Genomic DNA, 13,582 nt, shown 5'->3' on the forward strand with positions numbered 1-13,582 from the left:
AGGCGCCAGAGACCCAACCCTGCCGCCTGGCCCCTTGGGCAGGGGGTGCTGGTGGAACCAGCTGCTGGGCTCTGGGGGCCGGGGGGTTGGTGCGGGGGCAGCTCAGCTCTGTTAACACCCCGCTCCCCGGCAGGACTGCACCATCTGCATGGAGAGGCTGGTGGCCTCGTCCGGCTACGAGGGCCTCCTCAGCCACAGGGGCGCCAAGCCGGAGCTGGTGGGCAAGCTGGGCAAGTGCGGGCACATGTACCACCTCCTCTGCCTGGTGGCCATGTACAACAACGGCAACAAGGTGAGAGCTGGGGCAGGGTGGGGACCTGCTGCCTCAGCCAGGGAGAGGTCCCTCCAGCAGAACCCCCTGGCAGGCAGCTGAGAGCCCCCTGTGCCCTCCCCACCCTGATCACTTGACCCATCCCACGGCCCCGCAGGGGCCTCACAGCCAGCTCTGGGCCGTCAGCAGAGGCTCGGTCAGTTCCAGCCTTGGTGCCCCTCCAGGGCCTTCGGCACGCTTACCCCGGAGCTGGGTTTGGCTGACACCCAGCCAGCACCGTGGAGCCGAACAGCCCTGCCTGCGGGAAGGATAGTGCCCTGCGAAGGGAGACTCCCCCATTACCTGTCAAAACCCGGCTGCAGAAGGGCCCTGGAAGCTGCTCCCCCGCCGGCAGCCTGTTTGCAGCCTGTGCCCTGGAGCAGGATGCTCTGCCTGGCTGGCTGACCCTCCTCACCCTGTGCCTCTGCCCCCAAGGATGGCAGCCTGCAGTGCCCCACCTGCAAGGCCATCTATGGGGAGAAGACCGGGACCCAGCCCCCAGGGAAGATGGAGTTCCACATCATCCCACACTCGCTGCCAGGCTACACGGACTCCAGAACCATCCGCATCGTCTACGACATCCCCACGGGCATCCAGGTGAGCCGCCCAGGGACAGAGGAATCTCCGGGGGAAGCCAGTGCCTCCGTGGCCAGAAGAGTTGGAGTGTGCTCCCTCCCCCTCAGGAGATCCCCCACGTGGCTGAGCATGCCACATCCTCCTACCACTCCACCTGGCCCTGGGGGCAACTGATGGAGAGACTGGGGCCTCCTCTGCAGAGGCAGCCCAGGGTGTGACACCCCTTGGATTTGGTGGTGGGTCTATGCCAGGCCCATCTCCTATTCCTGGGTGGTGCGGTCGCTGGCCTCCCAGTAGCTGTGCCACGCCTTACCAGGCGGGATCTCGCTCAGACCCCTGCTGCCTGCAGGTTGGGCCCCATTGTCGGCCGACATGTCTCACTCTCAGCCCCCTCCAGCCGGGGCCCCCTGAGCAATGCAGGGGGCGTGGGCAGGCGTGCTGCCCTCTTTGGTCGAGCAGGGGGGTGACGCATTTCAGGCACAGCTGCTGGCTGCAGGATTTCCCCAGCGCCTGCTTTGTTCCCTGCCAGGGCCCAGAGCACCCGAACCCCGGGAAGAAGTTCACGGCCCGAGGCTTCCCCCGGCACTGCTACCTACCGGACAATGAGAAAGGCAGGAAGGTGAGTGACCTGCTCCCCACACCCCCTGGAGCCTCTCCTGCGCTAGAGAGATGTCCGGAGGAGAGCCAAGCCCTCGATAGCAATCAGGGAGCAGGCAGGCAGGCCTCTCCCCTCTCAGTACATGCTGGCAGACTCCGGAGAGGATCTCAGCCCCAGAGCAGGGCGCTGTAGGCCAGCTGGGGCATGCCATGGCCAGGCAGGGTGTTTGACCTCCCTCTTGCCCCTTAGGTTCTGAAGCTCCTGATTGTGGCATGGGACCGCCGGCTCATCTTCACCATCGGCACATCCAGCACGACAGGAGAGGGCGACACTGTGGTGTGGAACGAGATCCATCACAAGACAGAGTTTGGTTCCAACCTCACTGGCCACGGCTACCCCGACCCCAACTACCTGGACAATGTCCTGGCTGAGCTGATGGCCCAGGGGGTCTCGGAAGCCAACCTGAAGGACTGAGGAGGAGCTCCCACTCTCTGCTAGCGTGCTTCTCGGCAGCCAAACCCCGCCTGCGTCCGTGTGCGTTTGTGTGTGTCTCCGTGAGTCCGTCCTCCACCACCCCCATGTCCGGGAACCACCCGCCTTCCCAGAGCTCTCACTCTGCTTCCGCTGCCTTGACCTTCAGTAACCTTCAGACTGCAATGCTGGACTTGGCTGGGCGCCCAGGGCACGTCACCCACCAGGCGGAGGGGCTCTCCCGGGAACCAATACTGTGCGCGGCCCTCAGACCAGCCAGCGGGCAAGCAGCAGGCCAGCAGGAGCTGTGTGAGTGACCAAGCAATGCAAAGCTGGGCTGATTCTTTTTTATACTCTTGGGAGCTGTGATATTTTCCCTGTTAGAGACCCCAGCCCACGCCTGACTGTACACACCCACGTCCCCTCCATAAAGCTCGCTCTCGCTGGAAATCCTGTACAATATCTACTAGAACACACGCACATAGCCAAAGGGGCAACTTCTGGCCAACTCTCCCACAGCTCCACCGCCACCACGTGTCCTGTCCGGTCTGGGCCAGCATCGTCCGGGTGAGCCACCTCCCCCCACAGCCACGGGGCACATTTTGTTGCTCCTCATTGCCACCACTTGGAAAGGGAGGGGAAAGGGCCCAGGCTGGGGAAAGGGAACAGGCAGTGCACAGGAGAGAACTGCTCCCACAGCTGGGCAGGGATGGAAAATGAGGTGGCTCTTACTCCACTGACTTGGCAGGGGTTTTGCCCCTCCTGCGCTCCCAGCCCTGCATGCACTATCCCTGTCCCAGAGTGAGGGCTCCAAGCCTGGCAGGGTGCAGGGATCAACCAGCAGGGTGACGGTAACGCTTAGCACGCTGCACTGCAGAGACACCAGCTAGCTAAGACCCGAGCCGGATGCCCCTTTTTGGCAGCCTCGCAGAAGTGGTTTATTTCCCCTTAAAGAAGAGGGGTGAAGCAGTCAACACCCAATCAGCAGCAAACAGACCTCTTGCCCGTGAGCCGCCACTGCCCTGATTGGTCCCTTCAGGCGGCACCAGCCAGGATTCAAAGGGCCACTTACGATTTTAAAAGCCACATGTGCAAACAGTGCACGGCTGATACCCGTGTGCCAGTGGAGATTGGCACACCTGCCTAACTGCATGCACGTGCCCGTTGCATGCGTGGCTTTAAAACCCCGGGCCTGGTTCTGGCTCGGGGGTTTGTTCCCCGTGTATGTAGCACCCCTTTAGCTGGAAAATAAACCTGCTCTTCCGGTTGGTGTCCCCCTGCTTGGCAAGTGCCTGCTCGTGCTGGAAAGGGTGTCCCGGTCACGGCCCCTTTCCCTGTGCACCTGCAGCCTCTCCGCCTGAAGCCGTCGGGTGGGCTTGCCCAAGGGCACTAGCTCCTTGCTGGCGGGAGCTGCTTTGGGGCGTATGATCCACACGAACGGTGAGCAGGGCTAGCTGCTCAGGAGCCTCGTGGGGCAACCTTGGCTGGGTCACGCCCCCTTCTGTGCTGCCTGGTGGGGCCTCCGCTTTGCCCCGGGCTTTGGGCCTCCCAGGAGCTGGTTGAGCTCTGCGTAATGTGGGACTTAGCAGCAGCGGGAGATCACACCTTGCTGGGCTGCGCCCCTGTAGGGCATGGGAACGGTGTTGCCTAGACAGGCCCCTTAAACTCCCTGTTCCCTGCAGAGTGGCAAACAGATGCGGGTAGAAGAGGCAGGGGTCCTCCAGGCTCCCCACACGTGCCATGGAAGCAGCACGGCGCACACAGCGAGGCTGTCCCAATGGGCTGGAGTGCCCCCCTCAGCACACAAGGCAGCCCAAGGATCTCAGCCCAAGGGCCGATGGCATTGCAGCGGAGGGCTGGGGGGGGTGTCCTGTTCCTTTGGCAGGTGGGGACTGGCTGGCTGGGTGTGAGACATGAGGGAGAGGAGGCGAGAGGCTGAGTGGAGGAGGGAGTAGCCTTGGTGGGAGGAGGCAGAAAGCTGGGGAGGAGGAGGAAGGCTGGTGGGGGAGGAAGGCTGGTGGCGGGGAGGAAGGCTGGAGGCAGGGGAGGAGGAAGGCTGGTGGGGGGGGAAGGCTGGAGGTGGGGGGAGGAGGAAGGCTGGTGGCAGGGGAGGAGGAAGGCTGGAGGCAGGGGGGGAAGGCTGGAGGCGGGGGGAGGAGGAAGGCTGGTGGGGGGGGAAGGCTGGAGGTGGGGGGAGGAGGAAGGCTGGTGGCAGGGGGGGAAGGCTGGAGGCAGGGGAGGAGGAAGGCTGGTGGGGGGGGAAGGCTGGAGGTGGGGGGAGGAGGAAGGCTGGTGGCAGGGGGGGAAGGCTGGAGGCAGGGGAGGAGGAAGGCTGGAGGCAGGGGGGGAAGGCTGGAGGCAGGGGGGGGAGGAAGGCTGGAGGCGGGGGGGGAGGAAGGCTGGAGGCGGGGGGGGGAGGAAGGCTGGAGGCAGGGGGGGAAGGCTGGAGGTGGGGGGAGGAGGAAGGCTGGAGGCGGGGGGGGAGGAAGGCTGGAGGCGGGGGGGGGGAGGAAGGCTGGAGGCAGGGGAGGAGGAAGGCTGGAGGCAGGGGGGGAAGGCTGGAGGCAGGGGGGGGAGGAAGGCTGGAGGCGGGGGGGGAGGAAGGCTGGAGGCGGGGGGGGGAGGAAGGCTGGAGGCAGGGGAGGAGGAAGGCTGGAGGCAGGGGGGAAGGCTGGAGGCTGGGGGGGGAGGAAGGCTGGTGGCAGGGGAGGAGGAAGGCTGGAGGCAGGGGGGAAGGCTGGAGGCAGGGGAGGAAGGCTGGAGGCAGGGGGGGGAGGAAGGCTGGTGGCAGGGGAGGAGGAAGGCTGGTGTGAGGGAGGAAGGCTGGAGGGGTGGGGGAGGAAGGTTGTGGGGTGTAAGGGAGCAGTGAGGAGAGGGAGAAGGCTCTGAGTCTGGCAAGCTGGTGCCCATGGCCAAGGACTGGGTGCAGGCAGAGCCCCTCTGCTTCCTTGCTGTTGAGGAGCCGTTGGCCAGTGTGGCTGGTCCTGCCTCTCGCTGTCTGTCCTCCCACTGCCAGGCCCAGAGATCTGCAGAGAGGAGAGGGGCTCCAGACCCCAGTGTCTAGACAGGGCCCAGAGGGCACTGGAGGCTCCGGTGTTCTCTGCTGTCATGCTTTGGCACACCCGCGTATGCTGAGCACACTCTTCCGTGGGGGCTGGCACCTCCCCAGGGCAGGGGACAACAAACCATCCTCTCCCACAGGCCCAGCTGAGGGCACGCCGGGGTGAGCAGCTAGGGTCCCTACGGACATGCAGACCCTGCCCCCAATGCCCACATGCAGGCAGGAACCCCAGCACCCCCCCTTGCAGACACCCGCCCCCCCAATGCCCACACGTGGGCAGGAACCCCAGCACCCCCCCCTTGCAGACACATTCCCCCCAGTGCCCACACACAGGCAGGAACCCCAGCACCCCCCCTTGCAGACACATGCCCCCCAGTGCCCACACGTGGGCAGGAACCCCAGCACCCTCCCTTGCAGACACCCGCCGCCCAGTGCCCACACACACAGGCAGGCGCCCCAGCACCCACCCCGCATAAACCCTCTCCCCAAGACCCCACATGACTTGGGCTCCTGTACAAATAACTAACAGCCACGGGACACGGCCAGCTCCCATCTCTCAGCACCCAGCCTCCCAGTCTCTGGTGCTCTTGCAGCAGGAGTCCCTGCTCTCGCCCGCCCTCTCAGTGGCCGTTGTGCCCGTCACCCTGGGGTACGACACCCAGGCCAACCATCCCTTGCCACAGCCACAGGCTGCCCTGGTGCTGCTTGTCATCTGCGCATGGTTCGAAGTGCCCTGATGGCTCGTCCTGCCCCCTCAGCAGAAAGCCCGAGGCAGCCAGCGGGTACCTGGCAGTGCCGGCCGCAGGGAAGGGCCCCGCCGGCCCCCTGCAGCAATCAGCTCGTGCCCTCTGCTGAGCACAGCGGGAGCCGTGCCTGGCAGTGGCATGTTCACCTTTCAGATGTACCAGGGCTCAACCGTGAAGCATCCGTCACCCAGCGGGACATTGGCGGGGTGTTTGAGCCGGCACCCTCCTCTGCTCAGGCAGGGCCCCGGGGGCAGGGCACTGAATAGCTCCTGCCCCATAGTGTCCCCTTTACTCCTGCAGCACAAAATCACACAGCCAGCCCACACTCAGGAGTCAGCCAGGCCAGAGAGCAGCTCTCACCCCACCATGAGAAATCTGGGCAGGGGTCTGTCCAGGGACCTGAGAGCAGCAAAATAGACACACACTGCATGCATGCAGCCTGCACGCCCCTCTGCCACACATCCTGCTCCCCCACACACCATGCACATTGGACACCCACTGTAGACACACGCACTGCACGCACACCCGCTCCCTCTCACGCACACACAGCACATGCAAACGTGCCTCTGACACACACACATCCTCAGTGTACACACCTTGCACACACACACACACCTAGCTCCCAGGCCATTAGGAAATTCCCTTCCCCCACCACCAAGGAGCGCATTTTCCATGTCCCTGCCCCAATGTGCCTGGCCCCAAAGAGCCTGCCCCATTGTCAGGCCTGGTGTCTGAGATATGGCCAACCTGTAACAGCATCAGCCCTGCAGCAGCTGCAGCTCCTCTGAGGCTGGTGTGGTACATGGGGCACGTCTCTGGTGCCCGCAGGCCTGTCACCAGCCCTGGCATAAGGAGAGGACTGGGTCACTCATCCAGGGAGCAGGCCAGCAGCCAGGGCAGGACCAAGGGGGCCAGAGGGGTGAGGCCCCCTTCCTGTGATTAAGTGAGGGGGAGGGGGTATAACAGGTTAGACCTCGCTTCTGGGATGCCACTTGATGTACTGGGGTTTCACTGAGCCCCTCCTGTTCCACCAGCCTGGATTCCCTCTCCCTGTTTTGCTGAATTAGTCTCTGGCATCTTGCAGCACACACAGGTAGGGCCACACCCAGCTGCAGCCAAAGACTGAAGTCAGCTCTGTGAGAGGACACCCCCAGCACTCACATGCACATACCCTTTAGGGAATAAACCCAAAGTAATACTGACTTGCGCTGTATAGAAAGATCTGCACAGTGCAAGCTCTTAAAAATTCACCCTCTTCCTCAATGTGAAGAGAGATATGCATGACTTCTTGCCCCCCACCCCATTAGAAATTGCACAAACTGGGTTTAATAATAAATGAAACAAATATATTAACTATAAAAGGCAGATTTTAAGTGGTTAAAGAGATAGCAAACAGAACAGAGCAGATTACTAACCAAATAAAACAAAACACTCAAACTAAGCTTGATTTACTAAAGAAATTGGCTACAAATAGTAATTTGTCACCCTAAATATTGTCACAGGTAGATTACAGAGATTCTTGCAAGCCACTGTAGTGGCCTGCTGCTTGAAACTTCAGGTATTATTACTCACAGGCTAGACAACCTTTGAGCCTGGGCTCAATTCTTCTCCCCTCAGTTCAGTTCTTCTTTTCAGGTGTTAACCAGTGTCTCTTTGGGTGGGGAGGCAGAGGAGAACCACGATGATGTCACTCCCCTGCCTTATATAGCTCTCCTGTATGCGGGGAACCCTTTGTCTCCCAGCAGAAGAACACTGGCATTCCAAGGGGTGGGTGACTCAGACCCGTGTCTCTGCAGGGCTTTGGCAGCCATTACTCGCAGGCTGCCTGGAGCGTTCGCAGGCTGCCTGGAGCATCCACAGGCGGACTAAACTCTTTCACAGTCCATTGTCTTTGCTAATGGGCCATCAGCCCTGTCTGGCTTTTCCATTGTTGTACCTGAAGGGCTAGTTGTGAGTGACACCCAAAGTAGCACATTTGAAATACTGATCATAGAATCATAGAATATCAGGGTTGGAAGGGACCTCAGGACGTCATCTAGTCCAACCCCCTGCTCAAAGCAGGGCCAATCTCCAACTAAATCATCCCAGCCAGGGCTTTGTCAAGTCATACCTTGAAAAGCTGTAAGGAAGGAGATTCCACCACCTCCCTAGGTAACGCATTCCAGTGTTTCACCACCCTCCCAGTGAAAAAGTTTTTCCTAATATCTAACCTAAACCTCCCCTGCAGCAACTTGAGACCATTACTCCTCATTCACTCATCTGCCACCGCTGATAATAGTCTAGATCCATCCTCTTTGGAACTCCCTTTTAGGTAGTTAAAAGCAGCTACCAAATCCCCCCTCATTCTTCTCTTCTGCAGACCAAACAATCCCAGTTCCCTCAGCCTCTCCTCATAAATCATATGCTCCATCCCCCTAATCATTTCTTGTAGTGTGGGGCCCAAAATTGGACACAGTACTCCAGATGAGGCCTCACCAATGTCGAATAGAGGGGAACGATCACGTCCCTCGATCTGCTCGCTATGCCCCTACTTATACATCCCAAAATGCCATTGGCCTTCTTGGCAACAAGGGCACACTGCTGACTCATATCCAGCTTCTCGTCCACTGTCACCCCTAGGTCCTTTTCCGCAGAACTGCTGCCTAGCCATTCGGTCCCTAGTCTGTAGCTGTGCATTGGGTTCTTCCATCCTAAGTGCAGGACCCTGCACTTGTCCTTGTTGAACCTCATCAGATTTCTTTTGGCCTGCAACGTCACAGGGGATTTGACAGGGGGTGAGTAGAGAAGGGCAGGGGAGGGGTGGGTAAGGGCAGGAGCCAGGTACGAGGACAGGGAGAGGCTGAGAGTGTGTGTGTTAGGGCAGGGGTGTCAGGCCAGCATGGCGCATGGGGGGGCGGTGTGTGTGTGTGTGTCTGTGTGTGCATCTATCTGTGCGTGCCTGTCTGTGTGTGTGCACGCACACAGACTGGTTTGTTTCTTCTCTCTGATGCCAGCGGGAGGTGCAAGGGGAAGCCTTTTTCTCCAGCCTCACTCCCTCTGCCCGGGGTTGCCAGGTGCCTGGTTGGTGGTGCAGCTGTCTGGCTCCTAGGCGCAGGGGCAGCCACAGGGGTTCCACACACTGCCCCCGCCCCGAGTGCCAGCTCCGCAGCTCCCATTGGCTGGGAACGGTGGCCAATGGGCACTGCGGGGTCAGCACCGCCCTCTGTTCCTTCTGCCTAGGAGTCGGACATGCCGGCTGCTTTCTTCCGAGAGCTGCCTGAGATAAGCGCCACCCAGAGCCCACACCCCGTGCCCCCGCTTGGAGCCCCCTCCCATACCCAAACTCCCTTCTGGATCCCGCACCCACTCCCACACCCTGCACCCCTCATCCCCAGGCCCATCCCAAAGTGGGAGCTCTCACCCCCTCCCACACCTCAATCCCCTGTCCCAGCCCCGTGAAAATGAGCGCGTGAGTGAGGATTGGGGAGAGCAAGCGACGGAGGGAGGGGGGGATGGAATGAGTGGGGGGGGACCTCAGAGAAGGAGCAGGACAGGGGCGGGGCAAGGGTATTCAGTTTTCTGCAGCGTTGGCAACCCTGCCTCTGCCGTGGGCTATAGAGACCCCTTGACTTTTATCGCTCCCGCAGCGCTAAGTCCCTTGTCCTGTGAAGTAGAACAGACTGACATGGGGGCTGTCAGACCCCCCCCGTTCTCCCACCCAGCACATTCAGCCAGACCAGGTGTCACGAACATACAGTTCCACTGCACTGCCCCAGGGCCATGAAGAGGGGCTTTTGAATGACCCGTTTATTAATGGGGCTGGCGTGCCCTCGGTGGGGTGGGAGTGGGAGGAAAGGGAGCTGGCCTGGATCGCAGATCTAGACCCCCCTGTGTTGCTGCCCCTCAGTTGTGCAATATGGATTCTCTCCCCACACAGGGCAGCGTCCCCTGCCCCCTGCCCCCAGCCACAATCCCAGAATGCTGCTCCCTTCCCCTGGGACCGGTGATGCTTTCCCCAGCTCTGCAGCAAGAGCAGGAAGACCGCGCTATTGAAGGACTCGCTCAATGCATCTGCTTTGCCATGGGGCGATAGAGCCACCCTGAGACGTGGCCAGGCTGGGTGGCGATGCCTCTGAAGCCAGGGGAGCCCAAATCCTGCTAGCTGCAGGAACCCGATGAGCTGTCAGGGCTGTATCTGGTTTGCTTAAAATGGAGCACATTGTAGCTGGCTGTCTTGAATACAGAGACGTGGCCTGCAAAGACTACAACTCCCAGCATGCATGGTTCCATCTTGAGCCAAGCTGCTTAAAGCCACAAGGCGCTCAAGGTGGAGCATGGCATCCTAGGATCTGTAGTCTCCCGAAGCCATGCTTTGGGAGCCGTGTCCTGGCTCTCTGTAAAGGCCTTGCTGGGAATCTTTAAGGGCTTTGTCATTTCCTTTGTCTGAATCGCCTCTGTCATGCTCAGCATGTGTTGATGTCTTTACAACTTATTAAATAAATGTGGAATCCATACACGGCCGCGTGCAGCCTCTTTGTTGCTGTCTGGGCTGGCATGTGTGGGCGGGAGGGGGTAGATTTCAGTTCTGCACCCTGCTCTCACGCTAGTTCAAGAATGAAAGGAGGGGGTGGTGATGGGGTGAGAGGAGTGCTTCATTCCCTAGTCTGGGTCACATTTGTTTCTGGTTTACACCAGTGTAAATCTGGAATGACTCCATTAGAGCCAAGGGGCTCAATTGGATGTCAGTGAGTGGCAAATACAGGCTTCCTGTAGGTCTAGTGGATAGAGCGCTGGCCTGCACAAATGCATGCTAATCCCAGCTCTACAGCTAACCTGCTTAGAGGCCTTGGGCAAATCACTGGCTCGGTGCCTCAGTTTCCCCTTTCCCCCTTAGAGTAGGGACATGCTCTTAGGCCTGGTGAACACACAGCTTTCAGACCAGTATAAACTCTTTTGGGTATAAGTATGATTTTCATACCAAACTGGCCACAGCTGGATGCTGTTATTTTGGGTGAGACGAGTGGCTTGCCAGCAGATAGGCCTTTAAGTGGATGGGCGAAGTGTGAGCTCCTTCATGTCAGTATCACGGCGCCCCCACCATGGCTTGAAACCAGTGTCGCTGAAGCAGCACAACGATCGTAGCCCATGGTGTGGACGCATGGCCCTGCGGTAGGAGGTGTGAGGTCTCCAGGACAGTTACTGGCTCCTGGATGGGAACCCCCCGCTCACGAGGCATCGCGCCCTGCATCACTCGCCCTGCCTACCATTGGGGCTTGCACCGGTGCACCGTGCCCCCTGGCTGGCCAGCCGGCTTTTGTTTTAAATCACCTGGGGCAGAGGTTTCTGGCTCAGCCCTGACTAAAGGGGAAGGGGGGTGGTGCAGAGCCGGCTGTCTCCAGGCTGCACTGAGCTCTGGCTCTGGCCCAGCACTAACCCAGCTGGTGGTCATTAAAGCATGTAATGAGCATCTGATCTGCAGCTCCCAGGGAAGCACAGAACCCGCAGCGGGAACAGGTGTTGGCAGTGCCCGGCGCAGTGTTCCCAGAATGAACAGTAAGACTTCCAGGGCAGCCCAGAGGAGGGCCTAGGCTGACACCATCCCCCGCAGCTCATCCTGCTAGCTGGGCTGAGAGCAGCTGGGGGCTTCCCTGCAGCCAGGGATTCCACACCTGTCCCTGCAGCTCTTCCTGCTAGCAGAGGCTGGGCCTGCAGCAGCTGGGAGCTCCCCAGATGCAAACAATTCTCAGGCACCATTGCTGGCCGGGGGAGAAAACCAGTGTTCCATGGTCTAGTTTCTGGATGCCAGCCCCTCTGGCGTCCTGAAGCCCCTGCTCTTGTACTGGGCTGTGCAATGCAGAGTGACGCTCTGAGGAATCAATCTATCATGCTTTGCTTTGCGCAGGCCTGGAGTGAGGGCTGCAGCAAAGGACTCATCACCCAGCAAGGCTGGCCAAGCTCACATCCCCTGCGGGCCGAGGAGATAGGGCTTCCTGCTCACACTCGACACTGAGCCGGGCTGCAGAGAGTCTCTGGGGGAGAGCGGAACTGGATTGGTTTCCCAGACTCAGAACACACTCAGCTACTGGAGCATGCATGCAGCACTGGGCCCCCGGAGTGCACACTGAGGAATATGCACACGCATGTGCAGACAGGGAATTGTACAGGAACAACTACCCTCCCAACTCACACCGAGCAGCCCCTGGACCGAGTGGACATGCGTACAGACCACAGCGTCTCCTGCAGGGGTGTTGCACATAGGATCCAGGCAGTGCCCATGTCCTTCCCCTGGTTGCCCCGGCAATGCCCCAGTGCCCGTCAGGGAGCAGAGCCCAATGCCCCGTGCAGCAGCAGAGCGAACACCTGCCTGCAGGCTTGGCAGGCTCTCGCCCATCCATGCTGTGCTGCTCGGTCTCTGCGGTACAGAGAGGGGTCTCTGGTAGCGAACGCAGGCAGGTGCTGTCTGGTCAGGAACCCCTGCTAAGATTGGCTGCAGCAAGTGTGGGGTTGGGGCCAGAAAAGGGGCTCCCAACCAGGCCATAACACCTCTCTGGGGGACAGGCAATTCCTCTTCAGGGTGATGGAGTGGGGCTGGTAACTCCTGGAGCAAGAAGGCCAGTTATTCTGGTACCTAAGTTCAGCCCAAAGTCACAGACAGTCACTCAGCTCCTTCCCCCCCCAACCCCTGTCCCGGCTGGAGCACCCGCTGACACAAGGCTGGGCCATTCAGCCTGCAAATTAATTTGCCTTATCTCCAGGCATTTCTCCTGTGCTCCCCGCTAGAGGCTGCGAGCTCTGTGGGAAACAAACAAGGCAGGGCTGGGGACAGGAACATAGAATCATAGAATATCAGGGTTGGAAGGGACCCCAGAAGGTCATCTAGTCCAACCCCCTGCTCAAAGCAGGACCAATTCCCAGTTAAATCATCCCAGCCAGGGCTTTGTCAAGCCTGACCTTAAAAACCTCTAAGGAAGAAGATTCTACCACCTCCCTAGGTAACGCATTCCAGTGTTTCACCACCCTCTTAGTGAAAAAGTTTTTCCTAATATCCAATTTAAACCTCCCCCACTGCAACTTGAGACCATTACTCCTCGTTCTGTCATCTGCTACCATTGAGAACAGTCTAGAGCCATCCTCTTTGGAACCCCCTTTCAGGTAGTTGAAAGCAGCTATCAAATCCCCCCTCATTCTTCTCTTCTGCAGGCTAAACAATCCCAGCTCCCTCAGCCTCTCCTCATAACTCATGTGTTCCAGTCCCCTAATCATTTTTGTTGCCCTTCGCTGGACTCTCTCCAATTTATCCACATCCTTCTTGAAGTGTGGGGCCCAAAACTGGACACAGTACTCCAGATGAGGCCTCACCAATGTCGAATAGAGGGGAACGATCACGTCCCTCGATCTGCTCGCTATGCCCCTACTTATACATCCCAAAATGCCATTGGCCTTCTTGGCAACAAGGGCACACTGCTGACTCATATCCAGCTTCTCGTCCACTGTCACCCCTAGGTCCTTTTCCGCAGAACTGCTGCCTAGCCATTCGGTCCCTAGTCTGTAGCTGTGCATTGGGTTCTTCCGTCCTAAGTGCAGGACCCTGCACTTATCCTTATTGAACCTCATCAGATTTATTTTGGCCCAATCCTCCAATTTGTCTAGGTCCTTCTGTATCCTATCCCTCCCCTCCAGCGTATCTACCACTCCTCCCAGTTTAGTATCATCCGCAAATTTGCTGAGAGTGCAATCCACACCATCCTCCAGATCATTTATGAAGATATTGAACAAAACTGGCCCCAGGACCGACCCTTGAGGCACTCCACTTGATACCGGCTGCCAACTAGATATGGAGC

The 13,582-nt window shown here is 59.3% G+C and overlaps 2 protein-coding genes across 4 annotated transcripts in view; one reads left to right on the forward strand and one right to left on the reverse strand.

Annotated features, from left to right (window-relative positions):
* DTX1 (deltex E3 ubiquitin ligase 1) overlaps positions 1-2,405 on the forward strand; it is a 103,843-nt gene extending 101,438 nt beyond the window's left edge. For 2 of the 3 annotated variants that reach the window (XM_073313150.1, XM_073313151.1), the window contains exons 7-10: positions 134-292; positions 746-907; positions 1,416-1,505; positions 1,734-2,405. In XM_073313150.1, the coding sequence (XP_073169251.1) occupies positions 134-292; positions 746-907; positions 1,416-1,505; positions 1,734-1,958 (636 nt within the window). In that variant the 3' untranslated portion in view covers positions 1,959-2,405. The remainder of the gene's footprint in view (positions 1-133; positions 293-745; positions 908-1,415; positions 1,506-1,733) is intronic. The other variant, XM_073313152.1, reaches the window with a different exon arrangement.
* Positions 1-13,582, reverse strand: part of RASAL1 (RAS protein activator like 1) — a 153,077-nt gene that overhangs the window by 30,657 nt on the left and 108,838 nt on the right. The gene's annotated exons all lie outside the window — the stretch shown is intronic.

Source organism: Lepidochelys kempii, chromosome 15 (assembly GCF_965140265.1).
Source record: "Lepidochelys kempii isolate rLepKem1 chromosome 15, rLepKem1.hap2, whole genome shotgun sequence".
NCBI classification, from domain to species: Eukaryota; Metazoa; Chordata; order Testudines; family Cheloniidae; genus Lepidochelys; species Lepidochelys kempii.